This window comes from Mycteria americana, chromosome 3 (assembly GCF_035582795.1).
Source record: "Mycteria americana isolate JAX WOST 10 ecotype Jacksonville Zoo and Gardens chromosome 3, USCA_MyAme_1.0, whole genome shotgun sequence".
NCBI lineage: Eukaryota > Metazoa > Chordata > Aves > Ciconiiformes > Ciconiidae > Mycteria > Mycteria americana.
In genome coordinates this window covers 116,827,293-116,852,348 of record NC_134367.1, presented here as the reverse complement: position 1 = coordinate 116,852,348, position 25,056 = coordinate 116,827,293, and the positions used below count along the sequence as shown (strand labels likewise).

Sequence of the window (25,056 nt, the reverse complement as noted above, 5' to 3'; positions counted from 1 at the left end):
GCCTGGCTTTCCTAAGGAAACCTGGCTACAAATAGAAGTGAGATTTGCTGCTGCAAAGAGTTCCTGGGGAGACAGAGAAGGTGGGGGAGACTGGGGAGGAGGGAGGGGTGGTTAACCTTGCTTTTGAGATAGGCAACCAAGGCCCGGCACACACCTGGGCTTAGACTCAGTTTCCTGAGGTCTGGAGGTCTAAACACTGGGCATCTGCTCGGCACTACCATTCGGCTCCCTCTAGAGTCAGCGGTGTGAGAGCTGTACCTCTGGACAGTGACTCTCCTGGGTGGTGCTACCACCCTTCACCAGCCAGGGCTAGGGACCTAGCTGGTGGATGGAGCGTGCCAGGGTGGGCCTCCAGCCAAACTAACCTGCCCAGCTCCTGTCGAGGACCATGTCCAAATCGCCTGGGTCCACAACCTGCATTTGCCTCAGCCTTTCCCCACACGCATTCCCAAGGACATCTACCACCTCTTCGTCCCTGGATGGGCACAGGGAGCTGAGGCTGGGAATTTGTCTCTGCTCCCTTGAAGCTTTCTTCTCCTTCCTCTCACAGAGCCCAGGAGAGCATCCCACTGCACAGGGGACGCACACACAGCTACAAACCCAGTGCAAAAATGGGCCCAGAGGGAAGAGCCGACACAGGCAGACAGAGAGGAAAGCAACAGGCCTGCTAATTCCTCTCTCCTGGCCCCTATGGGGCACCTCTGGGCAGATGCTTCCTCCCCAGACTACCCAGGAGCCTGAGGCTTATCAGCAGTGCTTTATTCTCCCAACACTCAAGGGAGGTGCTCTTCCCATTTTACACAGGGAGACACAGAGCACAGGGAGGTGAAGAGCTGCCCTGAGATCGCAGAGGGAGTCTGTCGGCAAGGCAGCCTCAAAGCCGGCTTGTAGAGACCAGACAGATAGCACCATGCTTAAATCAGCGAGGGAGATCCACAGGCAGAGGAAGGCATTAACAGCCCAGGAAGAATAATGGGAAAGAGCCTGATGCTGCTTGATAAAGAAGAGACCAAAAGCAGGTGGTAGGGATAGAGAAATGGTCTGGAGACAGCAGTGAGTAGGAGGGGAGATGTAAAAAAAAACAAACAAAAAAATACAACCCCAAAAGAAATGTAGTATTTCTCCCTTGCTTCTCATTTCCTGGCATTTTTCTTGCTGAGATCTTGAATCAGGGGGGAAAAGGACAACTTGCCACTTGGTCTCCATGCTTTAAAAAGCAAGGCTGGAATCTCCCTGACACACAATTCCAAGCTCAGTCTTTACAAGCTGCCCCCAAATTCATCCAATCTGGCTGAAATTTTATATCGTGGATGTTTTATTTTCTCTATTTATCTGTTTATTTTGGAAAGTTGCTGGGGAGATTGTGGGAGGAGATTGGATGCTTCATTGAAGAGATAGGATACTTTGAAAAATCAGTTGCAGACTGATAATTGTTCTAACTTTTTAATGTCCTTTGCAGAAAACAGGGTGGCCTGATATGTATTTTACTTAGTTGGCTTCATGGAGGGCTTGTGCCTCTGACTATATTTGGAAAGGGTTTGATGGTTTTTTGTACTGATGCAATCAGGATGCTGATGGCCTGGAAATCATTTTCCTGATGTGGAGATCTGGAGGGTCATGGGCAGAGGATGCCAATAGGCTGTGCCTGTTTTGGAGTAGCAGAGCTGGGTGGAAGGGAGAAGGAACCGGGCAGAGCTGGAGCAGGGCTGTCAGTGAAGGGTTTTCCAAGCTGTATTTAAAGTGCCATCACACTGTGCAGCCCTGAGTGGCAACGCTGTATTTGGACATAGCCTCCACGGATCTGGATGTACAGCCAGCGTGGCAGGAGGGTCCTTCTCCTGCTTTGATAGGTAAAAATTACAGCTGGCAGGAGGTGCTTTTTACCAAAGCTGTGCCACGGGTCAGCATCAAGAACAGAAGTGAAGCCAGCGGAGCCTGTGGCTACCTAAACAAATCCCCAAGCACCCTGTACCTTGCAGGGCTGTTGGCATCCGTTTTGTGTCCCTCGGCTGTAGGAAGCTGGACCTATGCTCTTGGCTGATTTACTGATTGATGGTCAAAGACCAGACAATTTGTTTGGGCTTTTTTTTTCCTACAGTCATGTCTTTTCCCAGTACAGGCTTTTTTCGAGCTGCCCTGCTGTGGAGCCGATTGCTGCTTTCAGTGAGGCACAGGTGTACAGGCTTCAGCATGGCCAGTAAGGATCAGCAGGAGACGAGAGGTTTGCTAGCCCTCTGGAGATGGGACAGTGGGTATGAGTCCCACCCATGGAGGTGAGGTGTGCAGCGCTTTCCCCAGGGAAGGCTGGTTATTGCTTGCAGTAGACTCTTAAGTGCTGCTCTGCTGCAAGAGAAACTGGGAAAGGGATGCTGTGACTTGGAGACTTCAGGTCTGACCTTGGGGTAGGACCATAGGGCACATAACTTGAAACAGCCATTTTTGCAGGGGGGGGACACACGACGACACTTGTTGGCTAGGAGAGCCTGTCCTCTCACTTGGGGCCTTTTGGGGGGTTGTTGTCTTTTCATCAGGGACACTGGCAGAGGAGTGAGTAGCTGGCTTGCTTTGAGGCTCTGTTTCTCTAGCTTGCAGGCTAGCTGTGCCTTGCAGTAGCTACTAGCTTCTTTGTCAAAGTTTTTGGCCCCTCTGGCTGAAGAGAGACTGTCTTTTCTCCTGCCTCTGACACCAGCAAAGGGGGTTTTGAGCCGCCTTCCCTGTCTCCCTGCAGCAGTGCGCTCTCACTAGGAAAGCTCCTCTCTGTCTAACTCTCACTATGGGATGGAGAAGGGCTGGCTGGGAGTCCTCGTGGTGTTGCAACATGCTCGTGGCTGTGTCCCCCCAGCATGTCAAAAAGCAGCCGCTCTCATGTGAAGAGCAAACTTCCTACTGCCCCCCAGCAAGCGACCAGTTACCCAGTGGGGAGACGGTGCAGCTCCCACCTCCCGTACACCCATGACATGGCTGTGGGGACACCCTCTCCCATACAAGCTGTCAGTAATTTCACAGTAATGATGTTTATTATGAAGCTGATGTTGCAGTGGGGTAGTGGTGGTGGTGGCTATAATGGTGTGAACGCTGCTGTGTTACAGCTGCTCTGTACAGGTTTTCTGTCAAATGCTGGGAAAAAAATTCCCCATGGGAAGTCTCTCACTCTCTCTTTGTGTGGTCACTCTCTTGTGAGCCCAGGCTATTTCCTTCCTTGCCCAGTCCTTCTTCTGTAATGAAAGTGTCTGGGCTAGCAGTGTTTTTTCAGTACTCTGAAAAATAATGGTAGCAAAGCTACCAGCTTGTTGCAAATGATCATAAACCTCTGTGTGATACAAAGGTCTAGGAAAATAAGAGGAAGGGTCTTACAGTGCGTATTTCAAGGGCGAAGTGCCCAAATGGAGATGGGACTTTTGGGAGGCTGCTGCAAAGCAAAAGCTGTGCTTTGTTAAAACGCAGAGCAGCTTTCAGGCTCACTTTGCATGCAGCAACCAGCCAGCCTGAAGGAGCATTGCTGCCAGGGAAAGGTCAGTGCAGAGTCTAAAAGGCTGTTTTCTCCCCATCTGGCAGCTCCTGAACTGGGGGGCTGGAGCACAAGCTGGCAGCAGGAGCTGTCTCCTACCAATTTGTAAAAGCTCCCATGTCCAGCAGGGAGGCAAATATCTCTGCAACCCTCCCAGCCCTGCTGTGGGCAACAACTGCCCTCCTGGTGTTTCACAACACCAAGGGTTGGAATAAAGGTTGGACCAACATCCCTTGGCCAGAAGCTGCATCTAAACTGAGCTCGCCTTGAAAGGACCATGCAGCCTCTTGCAGGCTTTCCTCCATGACTGTGCAAAAACAACTGCTAGCGCCCTGGGGGAGCTTGTCCGCAAAGGGAAGGGGCACAGCTGTGACTTCAGGAGAGCCCGAGTTGGGATCTGGCTCTCCTGGGTAGCTCCAGTTCTACCTGAAAGCTCTTAGGCAGCTGGTTCCAGGGAGCCCCAGGACAGCTCCACTCCCTTGGTGCTAAAAAGGGCTCTGGGTGCTGCCCCTGGGCATGGGGTAGTACTTACAGGCAGGGTTGTGCTGGCCTGGGGTGGTGGTTTGCGGCTCTTCACCACACACGTATGGCCAGCACCGAGCCCGAGAGCAGCTTGCACCCCTGCCTGGTGCTGCTGTGATAAATCTGACCAGAGAGGCGTTGGGGGAGTGACGCCGAGGCCACAAGCACCACGGCAGGCAAGGTTTGCCGTGGATGCTAACCTAGCATGCTGTGAATCAGCTACCGCATTTGCTTTTATTGTTGATGGCCGGGATGGGAAATGCAATTGAGACACCTTAATGAAAAGCTAACAAAGTTGGGTTTGGAGGGAGGGCTGGCGTTCTGGTAGCCTTGCTTCTCGTTAGAGAATAATATGAATGATTTGTCTGGGAATATTCTTACCGCTGCGCCTGCAGCAGTGTGCTGACCATGGGCCGAGACCCTATGCAAATGCAGAGTAAGAGGGTCTCTGGGGACCAAGCTGTTTATTTTGGATTGTACAAATAAAGAAATGCTGCTAATTTTATAGCAGCTGCTTCTCAGAGATATTTTGAATGTCAGGCTCTGATTGTGTGCATGTAACCAGCATGGTGTGGCCAAGCATTTTCTAACCCTCCATAATTCCTGAGACTGGTGTTAATAACACTTATTGTGAATTGGTTCAAGTAGGAAAGCTGGTGAGGGTATGTGAATCTTGCTTGATGACCACACCACAAAATGCTGGAGAAAGTCCAACATAGAGTTGGGGGATGCTACTGCGGCTCAAATAAGGGTCCTGGGACATTGCCAAAGCCAGTGGGGTTTTTTTCCAAAGCTCCAGCCTTTCCCCACTCATCTGAACTCTCCAGAGAAATTCCATGTTTCTTATCTCCTGCCATCTGAGGGAAAAATGTTTGTACATGGAGAGCTGGATGGGAAGGCCAGAAAGATGGATTGCTCAGATGCAAGCCTCTAGGCCTTTTTTCCTCCTGTTTAACATAAGATGGGACTTGATTTAAAAAACAAACAAACAAAAAAACCCAAAAACAACAAACTAAAACCAACTTATATTAGAATGTTTGAAAGGGAAGAACATGGCAAATAAAGCTCAAGTCACTTATTAATCTGATTTAGTGGGTGTCTTTTTTCTGGCTGACACTTCCAGTGCTTGCATCCTTTTAAGACTGTAGAGTTGGTCCAAAGTGTGATGGGACTCTCCTATTCTTTATGACCTAAATCAGTGACCCAAAGCATAATATTTTCTCTAGAACCATCTGTTTCCGCTTCTTGCCAAGGGGATTTCACAATGCCTGGTTGCTCTGAATAATTGTACATGTGCAAGGGTATGATTTGCCACAGGGAGCGAATTAACTGAACAAGGGCAGGTGGATGCTCTTGAGTTTTCTGTTGAAACTACTACTCTTTAGATAGAGAGGGTGAAGAACCATGCAGCTGAGTAATATTTTATGCCCACACTAAATTTTTTTTAAGCCTACATATTTAAAAAAAAACAACCAAAAACTACACTTAGGAGCTATCTGGGATAAACAGAGTAGATACCAAGTCAGCCTGTGTTTTGACAGCCCCTTTATCAAATGTCTCCGAGACTTGGTTTGGAGCACTGTGAAACACAGGAGTACAGATGTTGGGTGACTAATTCATGCTTCGGCTAAACTTCAATGACCATGAACACACATCTGTTTCAACTTAGCTATCTGCCAAATGGCCTGCAACAAGGTGCTCTTCTTTACAATCATCATGCTTTCAATTTTTTACTTCAGATCTGTAAGCGGTGGCTACAGCCTGCATTCTGGGAAGCAGAAAGTACCCAGGGACTGTGATCAGGGGAGCAATGTTCAGGGCTCCTGACTCCAGCAGTAAGAGCTTTTTGTAGCATTAGCAGGATTTCTAACGCAAACAACTCCTTTCTTTTAAATCTGTCTTCATACAGGAGACTTGCTTTTTGTTGTTCATCTTATCTGTTCTTATCACCCCACTCTCTGACTTGTTCACTTCCTGCTCTGTGTATCTTTTTCTTTTCTTAATTAGAAAACTGGGAGGAGGAGGGGGGAGGCAGATCAACAGTTCCTGGTGAGGAAATGCCATTTATATAAAACTGTCTGAATAAATTCTTATATTATTCTTCCAGCCCAATAATCCTACTACAGCATCCTTAAATAAAAGTAAATGGAGGAGAGGGCTTTGATCCATCATTACAATGTCTCTTTGTGGAGTAGATCCTGTAACGTGGGTGCAGGATGGCACCCATTGCTTCCTCCAGCCAGTTCTTCACTTGCACGCAGCCCTGTCCCTGCATAATATGCCTCTGCCCTAATGAGGAGGGGTGATTTCTGTGTCATGGGGGATAAGGAGATGGGTAGTGGTGACCAGGTGCTTTTCTTCAAGGAGGCATTGGTGTGTCCCTGTTTAGGAGGGTAAATGTTTCTCCCCAGGAACGCGTGCCTGAATGTACTTTTGCAGTCAGCAATGCAGCCTGTACAGCCTGCTGTGTGGCTGGAGAACCAGCCTGGTTCCCAGCTGTGCTGTGAAACAAGCCCTCTTTCAGGAGGAAGAGGGAAGGTGTGTTTAGCCATCCTGCTTGGGTCATGCTCACTATGACCGGGCCCAGGTGACAGCTGGGATGCTGTCACTGGATGCAGCCTTTAGTGTGGATGGGTTGGTCTGCGTCTCCCAGCGCATGCAGCTGTGCAGCTGTCAGACCTGGCATTGTGTTTGCTGGAGACCAGGCAGATGGCACATGGTAGAGTGAGACCTGCCAGGCATTGCAGAGGCTGGACTTCGGGAGGCGTTGACTGGATCTCCTGTTTGTGTCCCATCTCTGATATGGGCCTGGGAACACCATTCTTCTCTTAGAAGGCGAAACCTTTCATGGCTGTGCTCTTTTTTTTTTTTTTTCTTTCTGGGGTGTGTTTTTTTTATGAGCAAAACCAGTTCAGCCTTTTGTATTCTCCAGCAAAGTAAAGGTATTGACATACTTATTTTCCTCTCTTCATAGAAACATTTTTAAGTACTATGTGATTAAATTAACTTGGAACGGAGAAGCATAGTATGGCAAAGGTTCTCCTTGAGGAGAAAATACAGCTTGAATAACTAGGAATCTGGCTTTTATTGGCTAGTAAAATCGAGAATGTAACACGGAGCATGCTCAGGTTTTTGCACTAAGTACCTGTACTTAAAGGCATCTGTTCTGTCAGTTTATGCACTGTTAACTAACTGCAAACCTCTTTAACAGCTCCTCTACACTACTGGAAAATCCTGAGGCAGGACAAGCGCAAGTACTGCTGTCATGCCTGATGACTGTTGTTGTAAATGGAGTGAGAAAGGCCCTTGAAGGGGAAGCCATCAAAGCTGACCTAGTGGGAAAAGAGTGCAGGGACAGGTTTCCTCTCAAAGCATGCCAAGAGAGCCAGGCTTGGATGCATATGGGGCTCTTTCCAGTTTTGGGAAGGTGCAAAGTGATGCACTGTGGAAGGAATGGCTCCAAAATCATTAATTAAAGACTGCCCTTCTGGTGCACCTTATGACCAAGTTACTGTTAAGAATAAGGCTTTGCCAGGGCATGAGCTCACTTCTTGCAGATTTCTGATGTGGAGTAGATGCTTGGGAGGACTGTGAGCAAGAAAAGGCTGTGAAATACATAGTTTACAGTGATTAAAAATTGCAAGTATAAAAATATTTTTTTAAAATGATGGGAGGATAGTAGATTTCCCTGTCCTCTCCTGCTCTTACCATGAACTCCAGTGAGTGAGTGCACTGTAATTTTGAAATGGGAAACATTTCTGCCAGCTGTGAAGCAGAATGATGGGCTTTAATTAGATGAGAAACAAGAAAATGCATTTGAACAAATAGGCTTTCAGCGAAGAGAAAGAAAGTGGCCTTAAACATCATACTAGCTAAAGGGGGTAGGTGCTAGCCCACTGGTAGCATCTGAATCCGTCCTTGTTCAGATAACTGAACTAGATAATTTGTACATGGAAAACTGCAGTAATCGTAACACAAATGGGCTCATTAGATGGGTCTTCTTGAGTAACGGTGTAACTTGATCATATGTTTGGGAAAAATGGGAAATAAACAGGGTGCAGAGGATAATCTGTTATCTCCGGTCGGCCTCACTTAATGCATCTTTCCTTTTGTCTCTGCAGGTTAAGGACGTCTGGGACCTGTTCAGTGGAAGCGGCCATGTCGCGAGCAACTCACCCACCCACCTTCCCAGTGAGCTTCCTGAGCATTGTGCTGGTGTCGCTCTTCCATGCAGATAGCATACATGCGGAGAGCCCCAGCGAATTGCCTGTGAACGACACCGAGGAGTGCACTGGCTCGTATATCTGCAAAAAGGGTGTGATTTTACCAATATGGGAACCCCAAGACCCTTCATTCGGTGACAAAATCGCTCGAGCAACAGTGTATTTTGTAGCGATGGTGTACATGTTCCTGGGAGTATCTATCATAGCTGACCGCTTCATGTCCTCCATCGAAGTCATTACGTCCCAAGAGCGGGAAATAACCATCAAGAAGCCCAACGGTGAGACCAGCAAAACCACGGTGAGGATCTGGAATGAGACCGTTTCCAACCTCACACTGATGGCCTTGGGCTCATCTGCCCCTGAGATCCTCCTGTCTGTTATCGAAGTGTGTGGCCATGGCTTCACAGCAGGGGACTTGGGGCCAAGCACAATTGTGGGGAGTGCTGCATTTAACATGTTTGTCATCATTGCAATCTGTGTTTACGTTGTTCCAGATGGAGAGATAAGGAAGATCAAGCATTTGCGAGTGTTTTTTGTTACAGCAGCCTGGAGCATCTTTGCCTACACTTGGCTTTACATTATTTTATCTGTGTCTTCTCCTGGGATTGTGGAGGTTTGGGAAGGCTTGCTCACCTTCTTCTTCTTCCCCATCTGTGTGGTGTTTGCCTGGATAGCTGACAGGAGGCTTTTATTTTACAAGTACGTCTACAAGAAATACCGAGCTGGCAAGCAGAGAGGCATGATCATTGAGCATGAGGGTGACCGGCCCACCTCCAAAGCTGATATCGAGATGGACGGAAAGGTTGCTAATTCTCATGTAGAGAACTTTTTGGATGGGACACTGGTGTTGGAGGTGGATGAGAAAGACCAGGATGATGAGGAAGCCAGAAGGGAAATGGCTCGGATCCTGAAGGAGCTGAAACAAAAGCACCCCGACAAGGAAATTGAACAGCTTATAGAGTTGGCCAACTACCAGGTCCTGAGCCAGCAGCAGAAGAGCAGGGCCTTTTACCGCATTCAGGCCACTCGGCTCATGACGGGAGCTGGCAACATCTTGAAGAGACATGCTGCAGACCAGGCCCGCAAAGCCGTCAGCATGCACGAGGTCAACAGTGAGGTGGCAGAAAATGATCCCATCAGCAAGCTCTACTTTGAGCAGGGTACCTACCAGTGTCTGGAGAACTGTGGCACTGTCGCCCTGACCATCATTCGCCGGGGAGGCGACTTGACCAACACAGTATACGTTGACTTCCGGACAGAGGATGGGACGGCCAATGCTGGCTCTGACTATGAGTTCACTGAAGGGACAGTGATCTTCAAGCCTGGAGAGACCCAGAAGGAAATCCGAGTTGGCATAATCGATGATGACATATTTGAGGAGGATGAGAACTTCCTGGTCCATCTCAGCAACGTCCGTGTGAGCACTGAGGCCTCAGATGAGGGCGTTCTTGAGGCCAATCGTGTCTCAACACTTGCCTGCCTAGGATCACCATCTACTGCCACCGTCACCATCTTTGACGATGACCACGCTGGCATCTTCACCTTTGAGGAGCCAGTAACACACGTCAGTGAAAGTGTGGGGACCATGGAAGTGAAAGTGTTGCGAACCTCTGGTGCACGAGGAAATGTTATTGTGCCCTACAAAACCATTGAAGGCTCAGCCAAAGGTGGAGGAGAGGACTTTGAAGACACCTGCGGGGAGCTGGAGTTCCAGAACGATGAGATAGTGTAAGTGAAGTTTTTGTTACTTACAGTCTCTGGTTCTCCTGACATTAAATGCACATGGCTCCCAGAGCTGCACTGGAGGTGTTTGGGTGCCAGTGCATTGCAGTAAGCCATGAATGGCCTTATGTGCTTTGGGGAGCACGAAATGCTGTGTTCCTGCCTTGCTAACAGACCAGAGAGTGATGCCTGCTTAGGGGCACTCCACTCTTCCAGCAGCAGGACTGATTTGTGAGCCCAGCCTCCCGTACCCTACCCATGTGCTGAGCAGATCTCTATAGCCTCAGCTCTACAGTGGAGCAGAGAAAAAAAACAAGCTGGCTGTTACCACCCAGTCACAAGGACCTGTCTTGCAAAGGGCCTAAACTGAGTGTATGAATTGTGGTACCTACTTCCCCTTGCCTGTTGAGGGTCAGGTCATCCAGGACAGGGCCACAGCCTGTTCCACTGATGCTCTGTTCAGGGCTTTGGTGAAGGTCACTTCACCTCCTCCTCTTCTAAAGGCTGCAGGCCTGGATCATTGTCCAGTGCATATCCTGAAAAAGTATTGTCATGCAGAGAAGCCTCATGGTTAGGATGCAACTGCAGCCATATTTGGCTGCTTGCAAATAAAAAAGAGGCTGAAAACTGTTGGAGGATTCTCCTGAGTGTTGCTAGGTGGATGGTGGAAAAATTGTTAGTGCTGTAGCCTTGTTTATTACATTATGTAGAGAATATAAATTAGTCCAGTAAATCATGGTAGAAAACATCTATCCTTGGGTATGTCATGAAGACGTTTCCTTGCCCAGTTGGGGCTCTGGAAGGAGCAAGGGTTGGGAGTTGCATTGTTCCAGCCTCAGGCTCTTCCTACAGTGAAGTCTGTGTCTGTAGATAGATCAATCCCTGCCAACAGTAGACTCTGTAGCACAAAACCACTGCATAGAAATTGGAGCAGTCACTGATAAAGGGCACTGCTATGTCAAGGGAGAGCTAAATGTTGGCTTGTGTGTTGCATATCACACAACTGGTCTCTTAGGAGCTGAGACAGACCCATGAGGAGTGCCAAGAGTGGGCCTTACGTTGTTTGTTACTTATATCTGCTCCTTGTGTACAGGGAGAATGAAGCAGATGGGGGAATCATAAAACTTCGTGAAGTAGGGGGAAAGAAAAAAGTGTTTTGTAGTTCTCAGGCGGGATATTAGACCAGTTGGGGTTTTGACTTCAAGGAAAAACTGAGCAAGAACTTTCACGGCTCCAGCAATGTGGAGGCAAGAACATGCATGTTGCTCACACAAGGGTCAAGAATACATGATATGCCATTGTTCCTGGCTTCTGAATGATAACTGTAGTAGAGAGGAATGCAGTTATTTGATTTTTTTTTTTTTTTTTTTTCTGGGAGAAGCAGAGAGCTGTCTGCAGAGATGCAATGAACTAGGCTATAAAGATATCCCCCGAAGGCTCTTTACTTTTTAATCAGGTCACTCACCACTAGCAAAACTGGGCTACTGGCAGGAAAACTTGGATGCTTGGTCTCAGTTCCCCTGGCATGTGACACGTTTACATGGCAGGCCAAACACATGGCCGCAGGCTCTGCGACTCTGCTCAGAGGGGCTTGGGTTTCCCCCTTGTCTTGGATCCATCACTCTGGCCAGGATCTCTGTGCTGTCCTTCATCAAAGACACATAGTGTCACTTCTGTCTGTGCTGCCTATTGGTGCTTAGTCTGTGATGTGGGGTTTTGCAGTGGGACAGCAGTGCCTTCTCCCCGGCATTGTGCCGGGGCCCGCTGTGCTGTGCCTACTGTCTCTGCTGGTGTCCTTTCCTCCACTAAGCTGTTCACTGCTGACTTTTGTCAACAGCCCAGTAACCAAGGGGTGTGCTGGAAACGGGCTGACCACATCCTGTTGGAGCTGCTGCCTGGCCTCCCAGGGCATGCTGGTGTGCCCTCATCACGGCAGCAAGCTTCCTCCTTCCTTTTCTTACTGGCTGTCAGCACGTGCACAGCAAGCAAGAAATGGAGGAAAACAGCTTTCTTAGAAACCCAAGTGTGTTTTTTCTGTGCAGATCAGGGCATTGCCATCATACCTCTTTTGCCTTTAAACTACCTTTCCCTGGAATCGTGGGGAGGGATGGTACATAGGAAGCATCACTTCAGGAGTTCGCAGCCTGGTGCAGATGAGGGCTTGGGGAATGGGGTGGGAGGAGGTGGTGACTGAAGGACCATACGTTGACCAAGGGGCTTGTTCCATTCAGGTGGGAGAGGACATGCACATACCTTATTTTTCTGGGAAAAGGATGAAACTGATTATACAAATTGCAATTTATTCATGTGCCTGAAACGCAGTAGGTATTCATCTAAAACTTAGCTGCTACAGTCCATATTCAGGTGCTGGATGGTACAATCTGACTTGCAGAATATTTCCTGCAGGTCCATATTTGCCTGGGCACAAGTTTAGGACAGCCCTGCAGCACAAAGGTGGTGTGGTCCTGAAGCTGAGGTGCTGCTTACCGGCATCCTCCCTTGGAAGAATTTGCTTTAATGGGAAGAAAGAAGATGTGCTAGCACAATATGTGGATTACAGAGCTAAAGCCCATTTCCTATGTCATTGCTTGTTAGTGCTGTGCTTCAGCTAAATCACAGCTATGTAGAATGGTGCAATTCCCCAGCACATTTGATTCAATAAAGTTCTAAAACTTCAGGTTTTCCCATGCTCTGGTGGCCAAGAGATGGCTTTGCTGCCCTTTCTAAGGTCTGTAGTGCCTCTTCAGCTCTGCCATTCTAGGCTGTATCAATCAGCTTGATAAAATCATGTAAGATGTGTTTTTCTGGGGCACTAAAAACAAAGGTAGGGCAGTGCAGGGGCACACAAGGATGAAAGAAAACTGGGTACAAGCCTCTATTATTAGAGGGCTGGCTTGCTGGTAAGTCCCAGTAAGATTAGAAAGCGCTGGGAGGACCCTGATCTTCTGGAGACCTTCCTCTGGTTCCCAAAAGGCTCAATTAGGTAGCATGTTGTTTGTTTGCAGCATCCAGAGAGACTTTCCCATTTTGCAATCTGTTGATGTCCCCTTTCCCAGAGCACACAAAATAGCTGTGTAACTGCTGAAGCCATGCCACTCCTGTGCATTTAAACAAAGATCTCATTCTGATGCTATCAAGACAGATGTATAATGGAGAAGATGTTGGTCCTCCTATGGAACATTTTATCCCAGCACTGCCTGGCAGCCTCTTGGAGTGATGCTTTTCTGCTCCTTGATCCTGAAGCACAGCTTGTGTGTTCAATGGGTGCATGCTGGCAAGTGAAAGAAACAGCATTTAAATGTGTTTTGCAAAGGCATTAGCTGGGTTTGGACGACAGATTGTTCCAAGCTGTGTGGGAAAGCTAAAGATGTCTGACTTGGGTCTCAGTAAGATCAGTCTCTGTGAAGCTGCATGAGTACCTGGGGCTCTCAGACATAGGTGTAGGACAGGGTGCTATGATTTAAAGTGTAAGAAAGCCTTCCCTCTGGGGCCATCCTCAACAAGGTGACTCCAGCCTTGTCTGCTATCTCCATTAATGATTAAAGCTTTCTTGATGAGAACATGGAGAAGATGCGTAGTTGCAGGCCACCCGTCTACCACAGCTATTGTGATCATAGAAGAGGTCACTGTTTCATCTAGCCAGTGTATTTTTATCTCCTGACTGAATGCCAAATAATTCAAAAGAAGTTCAGCCTCCTATCTTAGAGGAGGAAGCAATCCTTCCCCCAGCTGATGGGATCTCCTCTCCTTGCTGTGTCGAAACATCAGGAGGGGCACCTCTTCATATATCTGCAAAGCTATATGAAAACTGTCTTCTTTCATGTTCAAAAAATAGTTTTTCTAGAGATAACATTGCAACTAGCTATCTATTACAATCTACATTCCAGATGTCTGCACCCACACGCCCCAAAAGAGAAGTTTATACTGCATTAATAAGTCAGTGAGGAAGATGGCACACACAATCATATGGATAACCGATTAAACTGGTATTTCACCTATGCAGTTACACCTGTAAATGCATGGAGAATCTTATGTCAATAGATCTTGCTGTTCATAATATATAGTTTAGCTGTTTTTATAAAAGGTGTCTGCTGCAAGTTTAGGAAGTGACAGTCTTGGCCCATTGAATTTGACTTGTCCAAGCCAGCTTTGGCATTTCTCAGGAAGCATAAATCTAGGAGCCAAATGCTAAGTGACACAAACATCAGCTAAATCCTCTGACTTTTTAGGGAAAGTGTTCCGAGAGACCACATAGCCTCCCTCCCAAGAGCCCTTTAAAAATGTCAATGGCAATAAATATAGATTGGGGTGGGGGGGAACCAAGTGGTACTGCTTTTTTAAGGTCCGCTTTTCTTTTCCAAAAGAAGTTGGGTGAGGTATTTCTAAAGAAACAGCAAAAATAAAATCCTGACTCCGCCCTGGGACCTCTCTAGCTCATTTTTGCATCTGCAGCCTGCAGCTTCAGAGGAAAAAATGAAACCTCCAGGCATGGTCAGCCTTGCAGTAGGATGCAGTCAAAGAGCAGAGAGTCTTCTGATGTGGCAGAGAGACCACTGTAAACTGCGCTGAAGGCGAAGCAAACAAACATTTCTCTTTTCACATATCATCATTGAACACATTATCTCTCTCTTTGTCTGTCCCACTTTGTTTGTGTGGGTCAGTGTGCATCCCCTCCCTCGCAAGCCCTGGCTCATGTGTGAAGGCACAGTGTGTGATATCAAAACAGACCAAACAAAGATTAATCTCTTACTCAGCCTGCTTCCAGCACCCAGCTTGGGTTTTAGAGCATGTTTTCCCCTCACCACTGGCAGTCTCACCTGGCCCAGTGGGACTTGCAGGCAGTTCAAATACAGCCACCAGGATCTAGGTCTTGGGTCCTTGGCAGGAGCACCCAGTGCCCTGGGTCCATCTTATGGGAGGTGGCCCTGGCCATGGCCCTCAGCAGGGAGCTGAGCACGTGTGTCGCACCAGGCTGGGGCATGGCATGGGGGCCTGTTTCTCTTTCCAGGGCAGATTTGGGGAGATGTTCCCTGGGGCTGAAATGTATCACTGCTTTGGGTCCTGAAGGCCAAAAGCTGGTCGTCCCCTCTTCAGGGGGGAAGATACAGCTATAACAGGGTGAGCTGTCTTTTATTCTTCTCCTCTTCGTTCACACAATGTTTAGTCTTTCCTAAACACTCCTAAAATGTTAGCCTTAATATCTCCCAGCCATGTGCATCTCTCTTAAACTGCTGTGCTCTTGTCTCAGTTGCACTGCATACCCTTGCATTTCTGTTAGGAGACAGCAAGGAAATAAGGCCACGTGGTGTTCACAGACCTTCCCCTTTCTCCCGTGCCCAAGTGCCTGCAGGTGCTTGCTGTTGTCCTGTACCCACAGACTGGGCACCGAGACAGACACGGTGTGTACTGAAAAACTCATTTCCAAGTGCCATGTCAGGTCTCAAGCCAGCAAAGTGCATATTTGCAACTGTGTCTCTAATTGTCTTATGGCCTGATCTGGTCCTCTCCTCCCCAGAGTAAGGCCAGTGGGTGTGCTCCTGTGGCATGTCATCATGGTGTTGCGGGACAAGTCCTGCCCATAGCTTGCTTGGAGAGGGTGAGTATGGGATGCAGTCTGTGCCGTTTGCCCAAAAAAGTAATGAAATCTAGGAACTTGATTTGATGATGTCCCCTGTGGAGGGGATTAGGCAGCGAGGTTGTGTTATTGGATGAAGCAAGTTGTGCCAGCCCATCACTGGGGGGAATGGGGGTGAGAAGGGTGAGGACAAGAGTGGTTAGGTCTTGCTGAAGAGTTGACACAGTTTTTGTCCTTGAAAAAACAATGTTTCCTTATTTGTAATGAGCTGTTGTTGGCAATTTACTGCTGCCAGCTGCATCTCTGTGGTTGATTAAGGGAGCTTGGATCTTAAATATGTAATAACTCTCTGAAAGCCATTGAGAGGCAGTTATTAGCTTCATCAGGGCCTGTGTACACATCCGCTGTGCTCCTTTATGAAAAGGCTACCTATTAAATACATTGTAGTAATTTATAAAACACAGGATCTAGGCTTGTTTTAAGAAATTAAAGCAGCAACCCTAGCGAAGCTTGTTGGCATGGGAAAGAGTTATCTTGGAATGAAGCGCTGCTCTGCAGCTCCTTGCTGGGGAGACAAGAGTGGGGGATAGGAGAAGCCCTGTCCCCCTTTGCAGACTCTCTTCTTGCCCTGGTATGTGCTTGAGCACTGCTGGCAGCAGCATTAGCACCAGCTGCGATATGCAGGTCTTGTCAACAGAGCAGGGATCCGTCCTCTGCCTCCTGTGCACAGAGGATCCTTTACTGTGGCAAATCCTTGAGCAGGGAGAGGTAAATAGTTGGTACACAAGACCCCAATGCAAGCGCTGAGTTCAAGCTGTGCATCTGCCTTAGGAATAGGCTTCTTTTGCCTGACACTTTGCCCCCGGGTTTGACCTCGGTGGATGGCATTCAGTAGTTTTGTTCCAGCAGCAGGGCTGCATTTGTGGGCTTAAAACAAGAGCGACAGAACAAAAAGCAGACAGCTGACCACAGCCGGCATCCAAGCATCTGTGCAGATGGGCAGAGAAACATCTGCTGTCATCCAAAGCCAAACAGAGAGGAGAAGCTAGACCTGGCAGACAACTGGCTGAGTCAGAAACAGACCCTCCCCGGGGGGGAGAGGCTGAGCCCAGAGGCATCATCCTGCATGCTGCAGGCTGATGGAGTGATATCGGCCGGCTCTCTGCCGGCAGGGGGATGGGATGTCTCTCTGCCCTTGGCAGGCAGGCATGCCAGAGGTGATGCACAGTCTTCCATGTTTGGGTCTGCCTTGTATGTGTCCCTGCTGGCTTTGCTCACACCAGGGACAAAATTGCATGTTCACTAGCAAGGACATGCACATCACTGCTGTGCAAGGGGAAAGACACCTGTGCTATCCCTTGTCTCTGCTCCTTCCCCTGTTCTCCAGCACCATGGATAACTGTGTTAGCTTAACCTTCACAGACTGGTCTTGCTGAACCACCTGTATTTCTACAATACTCTCAGATGAGGAGCTTTGACAAAAGTTAGTCTTTCACAGCCACAGTGTTTGTGATGGCTGGGTGCATGGCCTAGCTGCACTGGTATTAGTGGGTATGTTCTCTGCTTTGCAGTCTTGGGCATGGTTGGAGTTAAGGTCAGCCCTCTCCAAGTCATAAATGCCATTTAGCCTGAGGACATCTTGGGAGATACCAAAAACTGTACTAATAATGTTTCTCACACTGACATTGGAGGCATTGTGCTGGTTTCCAAGAATGGCAATGCTGGATCTTGGGTGACAACAATTAATAACGGCATTCTCTGTTTTAAAAATATCTTCGTGTAAGAGAGAAAGTATTCCCACTGCTGTACAAGTAAGAGGGTGACCAGCATGTGCCTCCTCCATCCAGTCCCTATATGGTTCCATTTCCATAGCGTCTAGACTCCTTCCTACACAATCAAAGTAACAATAAAATGCGTCTGCCAATGAGAAACAAAGCAATAACGAAGAACAAGGACATAGACTGGATCCCTGTGAATTGGGTGCTAGAAGGAGAGAGATGGAGCTGATGGCATATGCCTGCCCCATCAAAGCAAAGTCCTTTCCAGGGGAAGGTCCTCTGAGTGCAGATGCTCTCATATGGCTGAGGACAGGGATGGAGATGGGCTGAGTGGAGTCCAGTGCAGAGATAATACCTTTGGGTTTTTTCTAAAGGTGGTTTAAATTTTATGGCATTGTTGTCAGGAAGCTTCTTTGCTCTTTGGAGTGTTTGAGTGATTCCTCTGGTTATTTGCTCCTGTTACAACATTGGTGTGCAGTAGTCACACACTGTGCTATTTTAGGGTCATGCAATGTGGCTCTAAATTAACCACAGGCCCAGTACGCCCTGAGGAGAGCCTTGTCTCAAAGGCCAGATGCCCTGTCACCAGGTGACAAAGCTGTTGTCTTGCTGGCTGGGGCATAAGAAGGACATAAAGTTTCTTGCTGGGTCCAGAACAAAACAAAAAAAAGGATTGATTTGTTCTGAGTTCTTTTCCAAAGTCTGTTGTTTGCTTCCAGGAGAACAAAATAGTTATACATTGGGCCTTTGCAAACAATTTGGAGTAGAAATATATCCATCTGTTAAAGCCCTCATCAGCCCTTCAAATTGCCCATGCAGCCTCTCAGCTTTACAGTGCTAATGGCTCAGCTCCTCAGCCTGTGCAGGCGTTTCCCCTGCCTGCCCCTGCCTGCCCCTTCTCCCTGGTGCTCACCCGCCCATCTCTGCGCCACTCATGTGGCCTTGGCTCTGCCATCCTCTGACCCAAGACCTTAGCCAGGCAGCCTGAGCGCTCCTCTCGCCAGCATGGTGACAGATGACTTATCCTGGCATGCCTTTAGATACGGGCAAGAAACATGCCTGTCTGGAGACTGCGGACATTGTGGTCCAAGTGTGAGTCCTCGGCCGCAGCCCTCCTTTCCCTCTCAGCAATGCCATTCTGCAGCCCAGGCTCTGCTGTCCTAATACTGCACAGCTCTCACATGAATACGCAGCCCTGTCACAACACGAGGCAGAAAAAAAGTCTGCTCTGCAGGGAGTCTGGAATAAATAGAGCTGCGATGAGCAGGGGAGAGACGCACTGGTTTCATTGAGAACGGGAGGCTGGATCTGAGACGAAACCTGTTGCTTTGGCTCAAGCAAGTGGGGAGCAGGTTTTACCTGGCACCAGAGTCTGCACAGGGCTTTGTATTTGCTTAGTTCAGTAGATTTGCATTCACACTTTAGGTTTGGTTATTGAAATTTATGTTCTTCCTTAGTGAGTGGATATGTGATGGAACCTAGGGGGATACAATATGACTCCTACATAGGGTAAAAATAATATAAACAAAGTCAGTATTAATGCCCCAGGCACAAATGATCCTACCACAGGGGAAAGGGAGGGAAGTGTGACAGGAAATTTACCTGACTCACAAGCTCTCCAGTGACCTGGAACTCAGAAAGAATCATACAAAAACCTGAAAATGGGTCAGTTCAGTAGGGAGGATTGTAACAGAGCAGCATGGGAGTGTTGGGTCAGAGTCAGGCCGAGCGTGAACTGGACGAGAATTAGAGGGGGAGGAGATATCCTGTCCATGCCTTAGCAGTGCGGAGGGAGAAGGGGAAGGGAGCTGAACAACAGATTCCACCCAGAAGCAGGTCCCTCTGTGGACATCTGTGTTCATGAGGCCTGCAGGTGTAGGACAGAGATGATGTAACCTACCTGTCCTCAAACCCAGCGAGCATATTGAAATCTAGCCTTGTGTTGTTAGGGGAGTGCCTGAGGGGCTCCTAGAGCTGCTAGCAGTCCCCCTGGAAGGTTTCCTGGGCAATAGGTGAGATCTGCAAGCGAGCTCAAGAGCTGCCTTCAAAAGCAGCTCAGCCAGATTGGGTCTGCTTCTGTACTTAAAAGAGCCTAGAATAAATCAACATGTTATTTGTAAGTACCTCAAAGGTAACAAGGAGATGAATAATAGCCAGCATATATTTGTCAAGAACAAATCTTATCAAGCCAACCTAATTTCCTTTTATGCCAGCCTTTTGGGTAAGGGAGGAGCAGTGGTTGTCATATCATTCAGCTTCAGAAGGGCTTTTAATGTTGCCTTGTTTGGTGCTGTCGTAAGGAAGCACTGGCTAAATGGGCCACTGGGGTGATGGGGTCAAACCTGTCGAAAGAGAAACGTGACAGTGAATGGGGGTGAAAAGGTGTTCAGCAGGTGCTTGTCCTGAACTGGAACTTGTTGGGCATGGAAAAGAGAAGTTTGGTGTTTAAACTTGCAGATAGAAAGAGTGGAGAGGCTGGAAGCATTATCGAAGGTAAGATGGGGATTTACAGAGATGGCTGGGAAACAGCCTGAGCAGAAGCAAGACACTGTATAGTGCTTGTGCGAGAATAGTCATAAGCACAAATTCAAGTGGGAGGGGACTGAGTCAGGGATTGCCATTGTGACCTGGCAGCCAAGTCTGAGCTCACAATGTCATGCTCTTGCAATGAATGAGAGAGATGTCATCCTGAAGATATTCACGAGTGCAGCCATCCTTATGCTGTCTCTGCCCAGCTGTGCCCACCTGTGTCCAGCTCTGGGCACTCGACTCCAGAAGAAGTTGGGAAGAGTGCAACAGAAAGCACAGAAAATGACTGGTGGTCTGAGAAACGTGACCCAAGGTGAGAGACTGTGAGAACTGGGGCTGTTTACTTTAGAAAGACATGGGCATAGGGAAGGTTTAAGCCTTGAGCTATGTAAAGGGCAATAAGATATTCTCTGTGTTTGCAGGGTCTTGAGGAAGCAACAGAGGCAATTCAGATTACACAGGAGCGAAAATTTCCTCCTAGTGCAGATGGGCCCACTCAGGAGTAGCTTGGGGGAGTGGGTAACCTCTGTCAACAGCAGAGGACAGCTTAGAGACACTGTTCAAAAATTTACTGAAGATATCAGGTGTATTGTCTCTTTTAGGACAGGACTGGGTAGATGAGGTCTTGGGAACTCTTCCTCTCCTGTTGTTACGTGTTAGCCAGGCAAAAGTGTTCATCTTGTGAGTTGCACTTCAGTCAGGTGGCCTCTATCCTGCACGGTCTTCTGCCGCAAATGTGTGATGGGCTAACATACAAAGCAACCTACAGATGGAGCAGAAAGACCAAATGCATGCATACACATCCAACCTTCAGAGCTTCCCTGTGGCCACCCAATCTAGGCTCTTTGCTCACAGCGGGTATCTGGGACAGGGCCGGTTCTCACCTGCCTCTGTCTCCTTTGCTAATAATTAGATGCAATCCAAGCTTCCCTGCAGGAGAGCCCTGTCCCCATGGGGGAAGAAGCAAGGCTGCACAGATTAAGGAGGCTAATTAAGAGGGGAAGAGAGCATTGGTACTGAAGCCCCAACAGTAAACTTTGAAATCTAGATAAGGGAGCAGTATTTAATTATATACAATTAAAACACCACATCTCAGCCCCCTGAGAACTGGCAGTTTTGGAAAGCCCTCACAAAGGTGCTAATGAACAGATCTGAAGGCAGCAGTGGGCTAGGGGCTGTGCTTATTAAACTTCACCTGGGAAACACATCTGAAGAGGAGAGCTAGGAAAATTCCCTTGGACCACCAGCTCCTTATTTCTGTGTGGTGTCATCCCTCTCCCAGAGCAGGTAATGGGAACCCACAGCTCTGGTACTGAAAGATTGCTCTGCTTTTCCATGTAGCTGGGCACAGACCATTGCAGATACCCATGCAAGGAGAGGCTATCCTGAAAATGTAGGGGAAATTGGAGAGGGTTGTAAATACTTGGCCTGAGGAAGAGAAACATTCTTTGTGCCCTTCTCTCCCAATGCACAGGAGACAAAGGTCCTGCCCCTGTGCCTGCCACCCAGGGGCTTCCTGGTATCTCCAGAGAGCACCATGCCGATGTTTCCCTTTGCTTCACAATCCTGCAAAGTTATCTTAGGTTATTTTCCCACAAGTTTGCTCTAGCCACTAAAGCAGTTACTTCCCCTCCCTGCTCCTTTGCCACAGCACATATATAGTGCCTGATCCTTTAGCCTGCCCTCTCCAGTCAGGAGGGCAGTTTGATTTCCCTGTAAAGTGCCTGTCTTGTCTTCAAACATTCACTGTTGCACTCTGTGCCAGCGGAGCCAGCAAGCTTTGTGGATTGCAGCAGTAGCTTTTATCCCATAGCTGCTTCTGGGTGTTAATGTAGTAAAACCATGATGAGGGAAAGCCTGGATTCATATTATCTGGCTTTAGTTCAGCCTTGGGTGCCAAAGCAGGTGGTGCCTGCTTTAATTTGTAAATATAAAGTGCTAGAGGGCTTCTACCTCCTGAAGGCAGTAACTTTGAAAAGTGCAAGCAAAAGGCTAGAGCTCCTTTTCCTGCATCTTTGTCTCCTGGTATTCCTCTTTTGCATGGTCTTTGCCCCCATTTTATTCTAGGTCCATGCACAGAAGCCATGAATAGTATCTGCGATGTTGTCACAAACAGCTTCCCTGGTGATTCGGCTGCTTAAAACGTTACAGGACCTGAAAGTGATGCTAGTGCCATTGAGGTTCATTTTATTTGCCTGAGCCTTTCTGGTAATGTTTTCCTCTGCCGTGCCAAGAGCTAAAGCCTCAGGGGGTTCTTCACTCATTGTGTTTTAGGTGAAAATTAAATTTCTTGTTGAATCCCAGAGCTCCAAGAGTTGGGGTTTTAGGAAAAATGCTGACTAGCATCTAGAGTGCCCTGTCTGGCCCTTGGTGTGCCAGGGGAGAATTTGCTGTGCTTTGGGGGGAGAGTTGCTCTCTACTGTCAACCCTGCAGAGCTGGAAGGGAAGGTGGGAGGCTTAAGTTGTTTCTCAATTCAAGTCTTCCTAGACCAAGTATGAATGAGCATGTTGGTCTCTTGCAAATATACAAACAGATTTCTACAAAGCACTTGCTAATGAACCAAAACAGCAGTTTGTCCTTTCAGTGATTTGTGGGGAGTCAGTAAAAGACTCAACCTGGGGAGCTCATTACACTGCTGAAGTAGTGCATTTTTAGTGGAGATGCTGGGAAGCTGTTAGCTGCTGGCTGAGATGCAGGGCGAGAGGCTTGACAGCACTGGGAGGAAACCTGCGAGAGGAGACATCTATTGCCGCTCTGGGCATGAGCACGGGGCTGGCTTGCAGTGGGGGCAAGGCAGCCAGGCCGTGCAGGTGGGGCATGAGAGGCACTGATTTCCACCCCCAATCGCTGTAATCTCATGGCCAGGCTACAGGCACACTGATATTGTGCTGTGGTCTCAGGTCTCAGGTACGAAGTGGAGAAGAGGAGAGCAGAGTTCAGCCCCAGTGAGAAGGAAGAGCTACAGCAGCCTACTTGGTTGGACACTTAGCCATGCGCATGGTATAAAACAGAGACCTTATGGAAAATACAGTCAGACTCTGAGGGCTTAAAAAACAGGCACTTACTCCTATACATCAAAGGGAGCGTGGCACTGCTCAGTCACTGCTTTGCTTCATGGGCACAACGCGTCTGTCGCCTTCAGCTATTGCACAGCTCAGCTACAAAGCTAATTTGCACCACTGCCCCTTCCTCTTGGTGTGAGTAGAGGGACTTACTCACGCAGCAACTGTAGCCATATCCAAAAGGGATGCATATACCTCAAGGTGCCCATATACCTAAGAGTTGCATATGCCTATGCCTCAGCAATCAGAGTAGGTGAAAGACCAACCAGGGAAGCGCATGTATGGGGATGAGGCGGGATAAGGTAAAAAAGAGGTGAATGCATGATGACAATTGGAAAAGGAGGGGTGGAAGGAAAAATGAAAGAGGGGCCAAAATCACAATGGTTCATATGAGTGCTTCCTCTCAGCTGCTGGTGAGCACTTCCAGAGCTGCAGCGTGCTCAGGGTCCTGTTCAGATGCCCCTAGTCCGTTCAAAGCTTAGAGCAAGGTTGGGCTGCTAAAGTTTGCAACAGCTAGTTGCAAAAAGCTGTTTGGCTCTTGCTACAAAATGAGTTTGATGTCCATGTCTTAAATGCGTTGAGCTGATATTGCACAAGTTTCAGTTTCAGTGTGCTTGCAGGGAGAGCCCTGGCTTGGCACTAGGCAGCAAAGGTAAAAGCAATGAGGAAAAGAGAATTCTTCTAGCCTTGCCAAGAAAAATCACTGTGCATGGGAAAGCGAGAACTAAATTGATCTGAATTTTCCTGCTATTGGTCAGCATTTTGGTGCCAAGGTAGTCACACTCTGTGTGGATGTGTACATGCATGTGAAAGAGGGAAAGAAAAAAGGTAACATGAAGAGCTCCATGTTTAATATTGTGTTAATTCCTTCCCTCCCAGCTAGAGCAGAGGTTTAAAATTCCTTTGCTGGACATGAGGGGAAATGTACTGATCTGTGTGAACATTATTTAATTAGGGAATAAAGCTTTACCTTTCAGGAAAGTTGCAACCGAATAAATTAGTTTGGAAGTCTGAAGAAATTAATTGAAGTTGGAGGGGGTATTTATTGCTTCACAGAAAATTCAAGTTGCATTTTGAACCAAACTTTCCTTCATTAACTCTGGAAACTTAGGCAGGGGATGGATTTCAGGCCAAGTGTTTTGAAAACCCCTGCTAACAGCAACTGTGGCAGAAGGTGAAGCAACAACACTTCAGCATCTCAATTTCTCTGTGAAAGCCAGTACCTTGAAAAGGTATACATCAAGTCAGGCAACTTGTGCAACAGCTCTTTGCAAGTAGGGATTTGCTTCTAGCGCCCTAGTTATGTGACAGAAAATCCTGCAAAGGAGCAACTGAGAGTCGCAAAGCCACATGCCAGCTTTGGACCCAGAGCTCAGTGTGATGATGATCTCCACCAGCAACCATGAGGAGTGGGGCGTAGTGCCTGCCCTCCAGTCCTTGCTGGGGTACAGCACCCTTTGATTTGTGGCATGAGTTTTACTCATTTATTACTTTTTCAGCTTAGGCACATATACTAATCAGAGGAGAACTGGTGAGCTCTGCTAGCGCATTTGAACATGGGTAGCTTTAGGCTTGCATTTGGGTCATTAAAAATGAGGTAAAATGATGTTCTCTTTGCACCAGTTATTGTGAGCAAGGGCCTTGATTTGGCAGCAGTTGTCTCCCCAACACCACTGCACTAATGACTTCTAACGCAGAAACAACAGTGTGTTGCTAACGCAATAGGGTGGTGTGAAGCTACGGTATGAAAAGGAGAGGTTGAGACAGACTGGTTTATGACGGGCTTGTAACAAACCTGGGACTAACTGTCTGAGTTGAAACCCTTGGGAAGCTGGAAGCCAAAACATTTGCTGTCCCATGAGGGGAAGCCCTTCCCACACAGACATCCTCCTGAGGCTGGGGGCATGCTGCAGGGTGAGCAAAGTGGGTCTGGAGACATGCCAGCACAAGCATTGCTCTCTCCTGCTCCTTCCTTGGTTTCTCTATCAGTCCCATTACAAAACAGGTCACGCAACCCCATTGCTTACAAGTGAGGGGGAACCAGCGTAAGGATTTTTCTCCAGGTTTTGCCAGGAGAGGTAAAACCTCTCCAGAAAAACCCTCCCAGAAAAACCCAGCTCATATCTCCTGAGGATC

At 48.0% G+C, this 25,056-nt stretch overlaps 1 protein-coding gene across 2 annotated transcripts in view; it reads left to right on the top strand.

Annotated features, from left to right (window-relative positions):
• The window catches only part of SLC8A1 (solute carrier family 8 member A1), a 137,206-nt gene that overhangs the window by 20,608 nt on the left and 91,542 nt on the right, over nt 1-25,056 (top strand). For both annotated transcript variants that reach the window (XM_075496746.1, XM_075496747.1), the window contains exon 2: nt 8,152-9,981. In XM_075496746.1, the coding sequence (XP_075352861.1) occupies nt 8,152-9,981 (1,830 nt within the window). The remainder of the gene's footprint in view (nt 1-8,151; nt 9,982-25,056) is intronic.